Here is a 14,877-nt window from a genome sequence, read left to right as displayed (position 1 = left end):
AGTTAAAAATACTGAAAAGGAGGTATTGTCATTATTTTAGAATACGTGGATGATGAGAGCTTACTATCATTAAGAACTGAGCAAAGGGGCTAGAGCAATAGCACAACAGGTAGGGCATTTGCCTTGCACACAGCTGACCCAGGTTCAATCCCCAACATTTCATATGACACTCTGAGCTTGCCAGGAGTGATTTCTGAGCACAGAGCCAGGAGTAATCCCTGAGCACCACCAAGTGTGCCCCAAAAACAAAAAAGAAAAGAAAAGAAAGCAAAAGAAAGAAAGAAAGAAAGAAAGAAAGAAAGAAAGAAAGAAAGAAAGAAAGAAAGAAAGAAAGAAAGAAAGAAAGAAAGAAAGAAAGAAAGAAGAAAGAAAGAGAATGAAGGAAAGAAAGAAAGAAGGAAATAAAGAAAGAAAGAAGAAAGAAAGAAAGAAAGAAAGAAAGAAAGAAAGAAAGAAAGAAAGAAAAAAAGAAGGGAGGGAGGGAGGGAGGGAGGGAGGGAGGGAGGGAAGGAGGGAGGGAGGGAGGGGAGGGAGGGAGGGAGGGAGGGAGGGAGGGAAGGAAGGAAGGAAGGAAGGAAGGAAGGAAGGAAGGAAGGAAGGAAGGAAGGAAGGAAGGAAGGAAGGAAGGAAGGAAGGAAGGAAGGAAGGAGAACCGAGCAAAGTGTTTCACTGATACTCATTAATTTAATTCTTATCTTCAAATAATCTGCCTTTTCAAAAGCTGGATAGACAAAACCTTGGGGGAAGGTATTACCTTGTTCAGGGTCGCATAGGACAATCGCTGTTAAGGCCAAAGGGGTTGTGGTTTGTGATCTTTTGGGGATTGTGCTTTGGACTATACCTGGCATAGAGGGCTATCATCTTCCAGCTTCAAGACATCCATCATTAGGCTGGGTATTGGCTCTATTTGTTTTGAACCCATTTTGGGGTATAGCATATATTACGGGTTCAGATTCCTTCAGCTAACATCTAGATTTCTTCCCCATTAAATTCTCCTAGCCTGGAGATTCAAACTTTGAGGCATCTGGGCAGATCTGGAATGGGGGACTTTGGTGCTGTAAAGGGTGTAAAGGCCTCCAGTTGTTCAAGTGTTTTGAAAATGTTGAGGCAGTTTCCTATGCTGGCAGAGAAGGAGAAAGTGAGCTCTTTCCTGGGTCCCACAGCTTCTATTCTCACAGATTTCAGAGGTGCCAGTGGCATTGGTGGTATCTACTCATTTTGGAGACAAGTTGGAATCTTAGAGATATCAAAAGGCCGGATCACGAAGCCAGGAAAAAGCAAGGACTAGTGCCCAAGTCCTGAGACTGTGAGCCCCACACCTTTTCCCTGGGTGTGTGTGCTCTGTTCTGACAGTCTAGTCAGTATCTTTCAAGCCCCCTGCCAAAAACTATCAACTCTCCTGAATCCATTCCTACAGGCCAGTCTTGCTCTCTAAAGTGGCATGCGGGCACTGCAATTTGTAGTCAAGGAAGAAGAGAGGGAAAAAAGCTACTGGTAGCCACCATAAAAGAGATAATTAAGAATGGTACCTGGGGAGCTAGGCTGAGGTAGATCAGAAGAATTCTGCCTGCAGGACTAAAGTGATAGTATAGCTGGTAAGACATTTGCTTTGTTTGTGACTAACTTGGGTTTGATCTCCAATACCCAATATAGCCCTGATCACCTCCAGGAGGAATCCCTGAGCACAGAGCTATGAGTAAGCTATGAGCACCACTGGTTGTGGCCCCAAACCCAAAAAAACTAAACTAAAATAAAAACAAAAATAAAATTTGTTGGAGCCTGAGAGATAGCATAAAGGTAAGGCATTTGCCTTGCATGCAGAAGGACAGTGGTTTGAATCCCGGCATTCCATATGGTCCCCGAGCCTGCCAGGAGCGATTTCTGAGTGTAGAGCCAGGAGTAAACCCTGAGCGCTGCCAGATGTGACCCCAAAACCAAAATAAAATAAAATTTGTCTGGTAGAGACAGGATTGAATAACTCAGATTTTTGGTTTCTTTGATTTTTTTTTTGGGGGGGGGAGATGTCTTGTGGTGGTTAGGGTGGTTGGCGGCTGCTTCTGATTGTGTCAGAAGATACTTGCAGCTTACTTGGTGGCTAAAGCAGTGCTGAGGATTGAAATTCAAAGCCATTGCTCAGTTCCTAAAGCTGTTTCTTTGACTTTATCACACAGCTTTTTGTGACTTGGTGCTTTGTGCTGGTTTTTAAAGTGTTTTCCTGTATTTTTTTTTCTCTTGATATTACCTCTGTTGATGCCAGAATCCTGCTGTTGATGGAGAACTTTATAATTCAATCTAACTCAGCACAGGGGTATTACTATATACTTTGGGGTGCCTTCTCATGGAAACCTGTGGATATCCTGAGTCAAGGCTACTTTTGCCAGGACACTCAGGCCTTTCTGAAACTCAGAGAAGCTCCTATCTTCTCAAGCTGCCTCCAGAGTGCATTCTTTAAATTCTAACCTTAATTCATTCTGTCCAGAAACATACCAGCTAGCAGTGGGAGGTTTGGGTAGAGCCACTGAAACCAGAACATCTACATTCAAATTGATCTTGTTTCTGATTCATTAGTGACCCTGACAACCTGCTTCCTTTATTGTGCTGCAGAATAGGGGAGATAGTGGGTAATTTAAAGGTATCACATGAGATCCTTTGAAGAATGCCAGGCATATTATGCATTTCATAAATATTAGCAATTGTTCTTGGCTATTTGAAGTCAATATTTATTAATGAAAAACTCTGAGTGTAGGAATTGTAATACGGGGCCCCCAAGGTAGACCCTGTAAGCAGGAAGTGAAGCCAAATGGTCTCCAAGCTGCTCAGCCTACAGAGACTGACAAAAGTTTAGCATACAGGCTGGTAAGTGGAACTGACCCACAGTTGCACATCTGCTCTGCCACTCACCAGCTCTGTGATCTGGGGCAAGACAGTCAGCACCAAAAAGCCTGTTAAATAGAACCAGTGACATCTCCCTTGGAGGTGGATGTGCTGGCTGAGGGGACACTCCCAGGCCAAATCTATGAAAGAATCCAGGGCAGGTGGAGCACTCATCCCCCAGAGCAGCCCAATGACTTGTCAGATTCCCCACCCTCCCTCCACTTGTGACCAGAACTCAAATGTGACTCTTCCTCCTCTAGCCCTGGGGAATAGATTCTGTGTGGGTGGTTCGGGTCATCTGCAGTTCCCTAGGATTTGGTTTTGGCTTGTTTGCCTGAAAGGGGCCATAGAGGAAACACGGTGTGGAAAGTGGAGCAGAAGTTGAAGCCAGTCTTTCTGTCTGAGTGTGCTCCCATTTATCAGCACAATCTGTGACTTTCTGCTACCACAAAACAGCCTGATTTTCAGTCACCGTTAGAGCTTGGCCAACATGTCTATCCCCGGGAACCTGTTTAGCAACATCTCCTGGAGCCAGAGCGCAGCCAACTTTTTGTGGGGGAGCAAAAAGTCAGAGATACCTCTTCTAACAGATGGGTCTTGTTAGGCTACAATGATTCCGTGCCCCATCCCCAATTCCCAAGGGCAAAAGGGCCTCCTCCTGGTTCTTTCCAGAACCTTCTCTGTCCCCTGGCTCTTGTGCAAATTCTCCCAGATGCTGGTAGTTCCAGGATGGCTGCCTTCAGGGAGCAGTCACACCTACATTCCAACTGCTTCAAAGGTTTGGTCAAAACAGAAGTGCTCAGGTGCAGTGACCAGTATCACTGACACTTATTCTTTTTATTTTTTGTTTGTTTTTGGGCCACACCTGGTGACATTCAGGGGTTACTCTTGGTTATGTGTTCAGAAATCGCTCCTGGGGGACCATATGGGACTCCAGGGATCGATCCATGGTCCATCCTAGGTCAGCCATGTGCAAGGCAAATGCCCTACTGCTATGCCACTGCTCCGGGCCTTGTGGCACTTATTCTTTTCACCAGTGCCCAGCCCACCCAAAAAGATTCTACTGCCTAGGTATCTTTGTAAGGGTAGGTATACAAAGGATATTCTAACAAGGGATATAAAGTCCAGTTCACTTACTCATGCAATCATTACTCAAGGATAAGTGGAGGAGATGGTGTTCATAAAATACAGTCTCAAACCTTGGCCTTAGAATTTTTAAGGTATCTTTGTTTGCCAGAGTCTAAATCGTAGTTTTACCACTGACTAGCTGTGTAACCTGCTAAATTGCTTAACCTCTCTGTGTCTTGGCTTCCTTCTCTTTATTGAATTTTCCTTTTAAGTAGATGTAAAGATTCAGTTACTGTGTGAAAAGCACTACAGACAGTAAAATGACTCCTTCTCTAACTAACAATTAGCTATGCATGAATGAACTTCAGTGGGTCTGTGAAATCTGGCTTTGAGAAAGAGAGCTAGACAGACAGAGACAGAGAGAGCACGTGTGTGTGTGTGTGTGTGTGTGTGTGTGTGTGTGTGTGTGTGTGTGTGAAATTTTCTCAAAACAAAGGGACCATAACCAGGGGATCCAAAGAAGATGAAGCAGTCTTAGTGGGCAGTCAGTTTCAGATCTTGCTGGTTTACTTTGCTTAGTAAACAACTTAGTAAACAACTGTAAAGAGCATCACTACTTCTGGAGCCATTTTAATAAGACAGCAATCTAAACTGTCAAGATCTGGGATGTTTCCAGAGATGCAGGTATTTCTAAAGGTAGAAAATTTAGGGGCCATCTAGTCTAAATGCACCAGCTTACACACAGAGGACATTCAAGCACAGAGGTTGAGTCTTCTGTTCTCCAGACATCATAACTCACAGAAATGGGGAGTTCACTGATTTAAAGTCCAGTTGGAATAGTTGGACTCTTCTGTCTCTTTTCTTGCAGAATTTTTAGGGTCTGTGAGATGGTATGTCTTTAGAACAATTTAAAATATAGTAGCAGGGTTATTGCTATAAGTTTTCTGTGTAACTGGTGTGACCGGTTATGTTAATGTTCACCATAGAAATAGAACCAATAAAGATATGTGTGTGTTGCTTTAGCTTAAGCTCAAATATTTATATGCATATACATATATATCATGTGTATTATCTATCTCATCTATATATGTTCATATATAGCGAGATTTGCTTTAGTGATTTTAAATTCCAGCAAGTCTGAAATTTGTGGGGCAAGCTATTAGACTAAAATTTCAGATAAAAATTAATATTGCACTCTATCTCTTTCTCTTTTTCTTCCTCTCTCCTTTTTCTCAGAATTCCGAAATAAAATCCTGATTATATTTTCAAATCTACAGGGCAGAGGGCTGGAGAGATAGTGTAGGATAAAAGATATTTGCCTTGAATGTTGCAGATCCTGATGTAATCCTTGGCACAACATATCAATGCCAAGTATCACCAGGGCTCACTCCTGAACACAGAGCCTGAATACAAGGAATGGCTAAAATAAATAAATAAATAAATAAATAAATAAATAAATAAATAAATAAATAAAAATCTATAGGGCAGATCGATAAGCCAGAAAGCCAGATAGCATTTCTATGTAATAGTCTTGAAACAGAATTCCTTCTCCAGGAAATCTTAGTTTTTGTTTTAAATCCTTCAGCCCTTTGGATTATGTCCAACTACACTCAGGAAAATAATTTGCTGTAGTGAAAAGCAACTGATTGTAAAAGTAGATAGAGTTTATGAAGTATATTCAAAACACCTAGACTAGCTTGATCAAATAACTGGCACCTAGACAGGACTTGTCAAGTTGAGCCATGAAGTTCAACATCTGTGGGTCCTCCTAGCCTGGGTGCTGCATTCCAGTGCACATATGTATCCTGGCACCCCTTGAGCCTTCTCAAGAAGAGTACAATACGTGCTCTGATAGGTGAGAGCAAAGGAGAGGGCTTCATGCAAGGGGGCGTGGTGGCTTGGCAAGAACTTTTGTGCAGCTCTCAGGAAAACCTTGTTTAAGGCTGGCATTTGGGTAAATGACTGCAGTGGTGACCTTCACCAAATTGAAAGGAAAGCCGGTGTAGCTTACCAGAAAACAGGAAATGAGTTATGGGCCAGAGTGTATTCATTTATTGAAGCCAATTGTTGTACTTTGGGTTGAAAGCACTTGATTCTTTTCCCTAGGAAGAAACAGTCATCTTTTTGGGGGGTGTTTTTTTTTTTTTTTTTTTTGGTTTCTGGGCCACACCCAGCGATGCTCAGGGGTTACTCCTGGCTGTCTGCTCAGAAATAGCTCCTGGCAGGCACGGGGGACCATGAGATACCGGGATTCGAACCAACCACCTTAGGTCCTGGATCGGCTGCTTGCAAGGCAAACACCGCTGTGCTATTTTTCCGGGCCCAAAACAGTTATCTTAATAAAATCAGAAATGAAAATAGGGAGAGGAAGGTGAAGGTGGAAAAAAATCTCTGTAATTGAATCTGATATTTATTTGGCTTGTGTGTGTGAATGTGTGTGTGCGCGCGCACGTGTGTGTGTGTGTGTGTGTTTGTGTGTTTAGTTTTTGGGCCACACCCTGTGATGCTCAAGAGTTACTCTTGGCTCTGCACTCAGAAACCGCTCCTGGCATGCTCGGAGGACCATATGGGATGCCAGAGATGGAACCTGGGTTTTTCTTGGATCAGCAGCATGCAAGGCAAACACCCTACTGCTGTGCTATCTCTCCAGTCTCTGAATCTGATATTTAGCTGCTGTAATTTTACCCATTTAAAAAAAAAAAGAAGTGGAATTGAATAATATAAATATAGATATGTGGCTGCTAAGAAAACTATCTACTTTTTATCAGCTAACACAATTGTGTATGAGAATAGAATTGATAAAATGTAATGTGTGCACAGTTTGATAAAGACCAGTGACCAGTAGTTCCTCTTCAGCAGGGAAATAGTGAATGCCACTACTTCATCTGTCTTTATTAGTTAGGGAACATGAAGCTGACATGGCTACACTGCAGATTCAATCAAACTAGTCCCATGTGAGATGGATTCTTCTCGCTCTGTGAGCTTAAGAAAACCACCTAACCATTCTGGACTCACACTTAAAACTGGAAACCACAATGCTAAAGGGATTTCCTGAACCAATAGTGGTGAAGGATCTCTAGACAGTCAGGTAAAGGCTATCTAATGCCGAGCACATGCCAGAGTACAATGCTATCAACATCATTGTTCTGGGCAAGTTCAGGAGCTGCTGAAAGTCCCATTTATCAGTAGGCTCAGCCAATCTCACTGGAATATTTTTTTCTTGAATATTCTTTTCTTGAATAATGTTCCCAAGATTCTCCTTCTTTAAGAACCTCACACCCACCTGGTGAAGCTCAGACTGATAGACACAGATTTCAAGGTGACCACCACCTTGGCTTCTTCTTTGTTCCACATAATTTGGTTTCAGCCACTTGCTGGGCCATGTTCCAAGGCCTGACCTGTTCTCTCCTCCAGGACTAACCCACACACACTGCTTTCTCCATCTGTGGTGACATTTTTTTTTCCAGCTCCACAATCTGCTCTGTCCCTCAACTCCCAGATTTTTTTTATGAGATCTTGTCTGATGCCCACAGTTTGAAGCAGCCTCCCCTTCCTCAGAATTTGTGTCTTTATGTATATTCCTCTGATAGCAGCAGAAACCTTGGTTGATCACCATGGTCACATATACGATTTCATGGAAATTCCTGAGGGCAGGACCCATGTCTTGATTAGTGTGTATCTCCCACATTCTAGCCCAGTACCTGCAAGTAGCATTTAAAATACAACTATATTTAAAATATAGTTGGTGGTTAAAGAGTGAGGAAATTGTTAGCATTTGTGGAAAAACCCACATAGTAGACCAATTGTATGGGCTGGACTGTGAGGCTTGATCACAACTTGACCTGACCACCAGTTGCTCCTATCATTTCCCCCATTTCAGGAGAAAACTTCAAGATGAGAATGAAACAGCAAAAGCATTGGAGATGCCTTTTGATGTGTGGTGAAACATTTCAATGTCTTTATTAGATGCATTTAGATCCTCTATTAATAGCTCATAGGTAACATATATGAAATGTTTTAGAATCATTGTTTTGAAGGGTTACACTCAGCAGTGCTCAGGAGCTACTCTTGGGTTGATGTTTAGGGATCACTCTGGACAGTGCTGATGTCTTTTCTCTGCCTTTTTTTTACTTGCTACTTCTTGTAAGGCACCATCTTTGCTCTGGAAGATCCCTTGTGGGTCTCAGGGTCTAAATGCTTCCTTCCTCTCTCAGTTCTTGAACCACCCAGCTCTGCTTCAGGCACAAGGATGAGGAAAGCATGAGGAAGGTTAATAATATTATTTCACCCTTTTTGATGCCAGGAATCCCTAACCTGTCAAGGCCACTGACTCACTTGAGAGTTTGATGGGAACAATAAACTCTTTTCCCCTCCAACACTCACAGATGTACTATTTGTTGTATCAGAGTAAACAATCTTAAAGAGTTTAAGGAACCTAATTTTGGACTTTCCCTTGGTTCTTGCCTGGGTTACCAGGTCCATCACATATATTACATTTAGGCTGTTTCATTTTTTTGGTGTTTCTGAAAGTTTCCACAGAGAAGCTGTGGTGTGTAGAAAGCACACATTTCTGGGAGCCACTTTTGGATGAGGCCTAGCCCCACTCACCTGAAAAGCAAACAAACAAACAAACCAAAAACCTGAGGCTGGAAAGATAGTATGGCAGGTATGGTATTTGACTTGCATGTGTTCTACTCTGGTTCTATCACCAACATTTCATTTGAAATTAAATGAGCACTGTCAAGATTAGTTTCTGAGTGCAGGCCCAGTAGAAAACCCTGAGCATTGCTGGATGTGCCCAAAGAACAAGAGAATTCTGTTAGGTGTGGAGAGTGAGTGGAGTGACTGGAAGTGGCTCTGTGCACTCCATAGAGAGACACAGTGAGAACTGCCCAACATAGGTCCTGGTATGCCTAGAGTAGGGTTACCAAAAAGGGAACCCAGTGGGGCTCTGGGCTATTCAGTCAAGTGGAAAAGTTAATACTTAACAGTGTGGGGGCGGTGACTCATGGCTCTGCTATGCTGAGGTCTTGGAAGAATGAAGTGGTTAGTCTCACAGCCGACTGCCATGTGTAAAGCCTGAGCCATGTGATTTCAAGGGGAACACAACCCTCATCCCACATTGCCGCCCACATTCCACAGCAGGAGGGGAACTCAAGGGATGGGTCAGAGTGTGCTCAGGGCTTTGGACAACTAATACAAAATCTTACTCTGCCACCTGCTAACTAGGTGACTCTCATAATGCACTTCACAGTTTCCTTTGCTGTGAAAGAGGATGAAAATAATCATATCCTAACTAGGATCTTTAAGGACAATATGAGCAATGAAAAATAATTAGAATGGCACTGATTTCTGAAAACTCTGTGGTTTCCTATGTGATAAATGCAGGAGTACCTTTTCTTCTCATTTTTGTTTTTTGACCCTGTCCCTGACACAGAGTTCTTGAAGCTCCAAGACTAGAATGGATCCTTTTGCTCTAATGAGACAGCTCTGATTGGGAGTGTAAACAGAAAATAAAAGCATCAGAGAAATTTGGGACTTTCAATCCCTGACGATTCCTCTCTTTCTCCTCCTTTCTAAGAGAGAGGAAGGGGACAGAATACAGAGATCAATATCAAAGATATGATGAAGCTTTCATAAAAGTCCCAGTAGTAGGGCCAGAGTGGTAGTACAGGGGTTAAATGCTTGCTTTGCATGCATGCATGTTTGTTCCCTGGCACTACATGTATTCCCCAACCCCCATTATAACTAGGAACAATCTCTAAACATGTGTTAGTAATAGTCTGAGCACCAACAGCATGGCCCCTCAACCCTCCCCAAAATATCTCATTAGGAAGGATTCTGAACACAATTATATTTGGAGAGGGAGATGTACCCAACTGCAATGGAATAGAAGCTCCTTAGCACAGGACTAAATACCACGTTTCTGCCCCATCCTAGCCCTTTGTCTATCTTTCTCTTTCTGTATCCTTCTTTTATCACAACCTTGAACAAACTGGTAATGTAAGTAACTCCTTTCCTGATCTGGTTTTCAATTCAGACACCAGGTGAGAATTCTTGCGCAGTATCTTATACCCACCAGTTTGTTTGGTAACTATCTGGCGATTGAGGGGTATAAGGAGCTCTTGTATAACTTTTGGGCTTCACTTCAAGGACACTCAGTTTGATCTGGGTTGATCCTTCTCCCAGTGTCTGTATGTCCTAATCCTGGCCAAGAGGAAGACCTTGTATCCCAGAAAAGTTGGACCAAGAGCCTGGGAAATGACTTACTCCCATTGATTCAAGAATATCTTTATCTACTGCTTACCTTGAATTGAGATCTGTGGGGTGGTGGCGGTGGCATAAGTCCAGCTAAAATCTTTAATTGCTGTGGGATTCTTGTCAGCATGTGCAGAATCTCCACCTTTATCTCAGGGTATCAATTATGTGTAGGAGCTAGGACAGCTTTCAGAACTTTGGGGGGAGGGGTTGGGCCACACTCCGCGGCGCTCAGCGATCACTCCTGGCTCTGGGCTCAGAAACTGCTCCTGACAGGCTCGGGTGACCATATGGGATGCTGGAAATCAAACCAGGGTCAGTCCTGAGTTGGCCGCGTGCAAGGCAAACGCCCTATCGCTGTGCTATCACTCCTGCCCTAGCTTTCAGAACTTCTTTGAGCCTTAGCCTCACCATTAAAACGGTTAGGACAGTAAGTAACACACTTGTCTTGCATGTGACCAACTCAGGTTTGCTCCCTCGTACTCCATAAGGTTCTCTGGGCCTTGCCAGGAGTGATCCCTGAGCAGACAACCAAGAGTAATCCCTGAGCACTGTTAGCTAGGGCCCCAAACAGAAACAAAAAAGGCAGGGGGAGGAGGCAATAAAATTGTGAAAGGTGTCTGGCAAAGATCAGAGGCTCTGAGCAGCCTGAACTGCAGGAATTGGTAGGGGACATCCAGAGAACCCCAGTATTTTCTTAGTTTTGAGTTTCTGTTTCCTACACATTTTATAGACCTGGAGATGTGACAAACATTTTGGATCCAAAAATGCCCTTAAAGGTCTGGAACCATAGTACAATGGATACCGGTAGGCTATTTGCCTTGTATGTGGCCACCCAAATTTGATCCCCAGTATCCCATATGTTCCCCAGAGCCTGCCAGGAGTGATTTCTGAGTGCAAAGTCAAGAATAACCCCTGAGCACCGCTGGCTGTGGCCCCAACACACACACACACACACACACACACACACACACACACACACACACACACACACACACACACACACACACACACACACATACACACACACAATTGCCCATAAGCTTAGACTCTTTGATTTTGATAATCCAACACTAGGCAGCTAAATAGGAAAATGGGGTTTTTCTAATTTCCTAATGTTTTCAACCATAATTGGTCCCTGGAAAAATGCTTTTTGAATGAATCTGTGAATAGTCTTTGCTGTTTATATGTGTAACTGATGGCTATCTCTTACTTTTGTATTTACAGATGAGAAAAAGAAAACAAAGAAGGTGGATAATGAACTCAATCCTGTCTGGAATGAGGTGATTTCATTGTTTTGGTTGTTTGTTTTTTTTTTGGTTTGTTTGTTTTTTTGTAAACTGTTTCAATGGATAAAAGTCCCTGATGGGCTCACCTTTGGTCAAAAGTTAGCTCTTCCCCTGAGAAAAGATCTGCATTTCACCCTTGCTATCTCTTTCCATCATTAGTTCAAGCAACTGCTGGGTGGGGGTGCTGTGGTGTGGTGGGAAGGGAATGCTGGTTTCTATGTCCAGCATAACCTTGTGCTTGCAATTAGGCCTTGGTCTGGTTATGTTGCATATCTGGGGCCCATCTGAAGAGTAGTGGGTGTGGTCCAATCTTCTTGAGTCCCAGGGAAAAAGGTCCACAATGAACACATATCTGCATCTCTCATGGCTGTAATATCACATTTTGCATGTCTAACTGAGGAATGTCACTTTACTGTTTTTTAATAAAAAAAAAAGTAATACACATTTAACATAAAATTTGTGAACTTAACATAAACATGAAAAAATTACATTTGTGAATTGGAGAGAGAGTACAGAGGTTAAGTATTTATTTGCTCTGCCTGTGACATTTCCAGATTTAATACTCAGCACCACATGATTACTGAAGTACTGAGGTAACCAATAGTCACCCCAGAGCACAGAAGTAGGACTAGTCCCTGAGCACTGTTGAATGTGTCTCCACCCCAAAAATAATAAAAGAAAATTATTTTTTCAATTACCGTTGGTTGTCTTATCTAGAACCAGCAACTATAAAACTTGAAATGTTATCAATTAATATTTATTGGGAGAACAAATTTAATAGTATGTAATATCTTAAAATTAGCAAATATATATAGCAAATATAAATTGTTATCCAGTATCTTTACTATTATCCTCAATATTTCTCACATAATTCTATTCAAAAGTGTTTGTAATGACATTTCCAGTCTACTAGAAGGCATATTTTTAATTTATCTTCCTTCCCCTATTGGTTTCATGGCTATTTTATAAATAATGTTTAATATAGTCATTGCATTAATTGTGCACACAATTAAATTATTTCCATTGAACATATTTTTTTAATCTTCACTAGTTATTTTAAAGGCTAATCTTGGGGGCTGAAAAGATAGTACTGTGGGTAGGGCACTTATCTTGCATATGACCAAGCTGGGTTCAATCCCCAGCACCCCATATGGTTCCCTAAGCACTGACAGGAGTGATTCTTATGTGCAGAGCCAGAGGTAACCCTGAGCATCACTAGGTGTAGCCACCTACATCATGTGATCATGTGGGGCCAAAGAGAACCATGTGTTAAGGTGTTTGCCTGCATGAACCTGACCCAAGTTTGATCCCTGTCACTTCATTATGGTCCTGAGTGATCCCTGAGCAGAGAGCAAGTAGTAAGTAAGCCCAGAGCACTGCCAGGTACAACCACAAAAGCAATAAACAAACAAACAAACAGATGATCTTTGGTTCAATTTTTTCCCAAAACCAGACTAAACCTTTCTAGATAAGACATTAATAACTAAGATATTAATAATTCAGGTTATTTTCACTAAGCTAGGAAGACTTCTCTACAAATCTTTTCCAGGCCCATCTCCATGCTTATACCCCAATTAAGAATATCTTATTCAGGCTTTTCAAAGAAAAGCCTCAAAAAAAAAAAAATGTCAAGACGTAAGATTCCTTCTTCAGAGGAGCCCAGGACAAGCCAGTAGGACAGCCAACTCCATGAGAGTAAGAGACATGAATGGTTGGTCCCTCTAGATTCTTTGGATCCTAGCACCTCAGCACCAAGCTCTGAGAGTAAAAAATAATAAAAAGCACACCATTTCATTTATTACATGCTTCAGGTTTGGACTAACCTAGCATAACTTTTTATATTAGACTCATTGCAGTCATGATGGCAGAGGGCTGAATACATATAGACACATCTTTCTTATCTTGTCTTCCATCTCCCTCCACCCTATTTCTAACCTCTTTTCTTTTTTACTTTGCAAACCTAACATCTAATATATCATTTACAGTAATCTGTTTGGTTTGAGGATCAAACTTGATGCTCATGATCATGCCCATGATCAAACCTGAATTTTTATATGCAAAATATTCATTGAGTCCTTTGAATCATCACCCCTGCCTGTCAACTTCAGTATTATAACTGCAATATACCCAAATGAAGTAGCAGCCAAGAATCAGTGGTATTGGTGGGCATATTTCAATATGATCCATGATATGTGTTTTATTTTGTTTTGGGACCACACCAAGGGGCACACAGAGCTTACTCCTGGTTCTGTACTCAGAAATCGCTCCTGGCAGACTTAGGGGACCATATGAGATGCAGGGAATCGAACCGGAGTCAGTCCCAGGTTGACCACATGCAAGGCAAACACCCTACTGTTGTGCTATTGTTCCGGCCCATGATATGTGTTCTTGCCCATTCCAAATATATTATAAGGAGAACCATTTAATCAAAAAATATTGCTCTATTTAATTTATATATTACATAGACAAGTGATACTGTTTTGTTGTTATGTTTGCTCCAAGACAGCAACATATTGCTTTAAGATGAAAGCATCCTCTTATTTTCACTAATTACCATAGGACATAAGATAAAGGATAATGCATTTTAGAATATGTATTTTTATATTATTCATATTTTTGTTGATTATACTATAATTAAGAAGAGCAGGTAATTTAAAAATAAACAGTTAAGAAAGCATTTTAATACACTCATTTTATATTATTGCCACAGTTGCTGTAGATGTTAAGTTAGTCCTTGATGGAAACTAGGATTTGGGACTTGTGTAAAGACACAAAACCTAGAACATAGGAAAACAGGTCTTGTTTTTTGGTTGCTTTACCACAACCATGAACTGCCTCTAGGCTCAGAATTAAATCACATTTATCTGTGAAGTTGAGTAATTCAAAAAGAATTATTTTAAAGATAAAAATCTCATCTTTAGTATCTTAGTATCTCTTATATTCCCTGATCTTTTCAAATTTTTTTCATAATCTTTTTGTTGTCAGATTCTGGAATTTGACCTGAGAGGTATACCATTGGATATTTCATCTGCCCTGGAGATAATTGTGAAAGATTTTGAGACAATTGGGCAAAATAAGTAAGTAAATTTCAAATTTTCTCATTTTACATTTTATCTTACAATTGTGTATTTTGGTTTCTTTTATATTAATAATTTTTATTTTGACCAAAGTGGATTACAAATCATTTACAGTAGTATTTCAGGAACATGGTGACATTGAATCAGGGGCATTCCCACCACCAATGTTTGTATTTTGTTGAAAGGACATATCTTTACTAAATATTTATAATACTTTCAATATGATCAGACTTATTTTCTTCTCTTCCCTCACATATTCTGAGCCAATATCAGATATAGCCAATCAGATCACAGTACTTTTCTCCTAACTA

At 41.3% G+C, this 14,877-nt stretch overlaps 1 protein-coding gene across 1 annotated transcript in view; it reads left to right on the top strand.

Moving 5' to 3' along the window:
- MYOF (myoferlin) overlaps window positions 1–14,877 on the top strand; it is a 182,985-nt gene that overhangs the window by 17,245 nt on the left and 150,863 nt on the right. Inside the window, exons 2-3 of the mRNA XM_049764380.1 lie at window positions 11,428–11,483; window positions 14,475–14,566. Of these exons, the coding sequence (XP_049620337.1) occupies window positions 11,428–11,483; window positions 14,475–14,566 (148 nt within the window). The remainder of the gene's footprint in view (window positions 1–11,427; window positions 11,484–14,474; window positions 14,567–14,877) is intronic.

Source organism: Suncus etruscus, chromosome 17 (genome assembly GCF_024139225.1).
Source record: "Suncus etruscus isolate mSunEtr1 chromosome 17, mSunEtr1.pri.cur, whole genome shotgun sequence".
Lineage (NCBI taxonomy): Eukaryota > Metazoa > Chordata > Mammalia > Eulipotyphla > Soricidae > Suncus > Suncus etruscus.
Note: the sequence above shows the minus strand (reverse complement) of the source record. Positions and strands in the feature narration are given on the sequence as shown.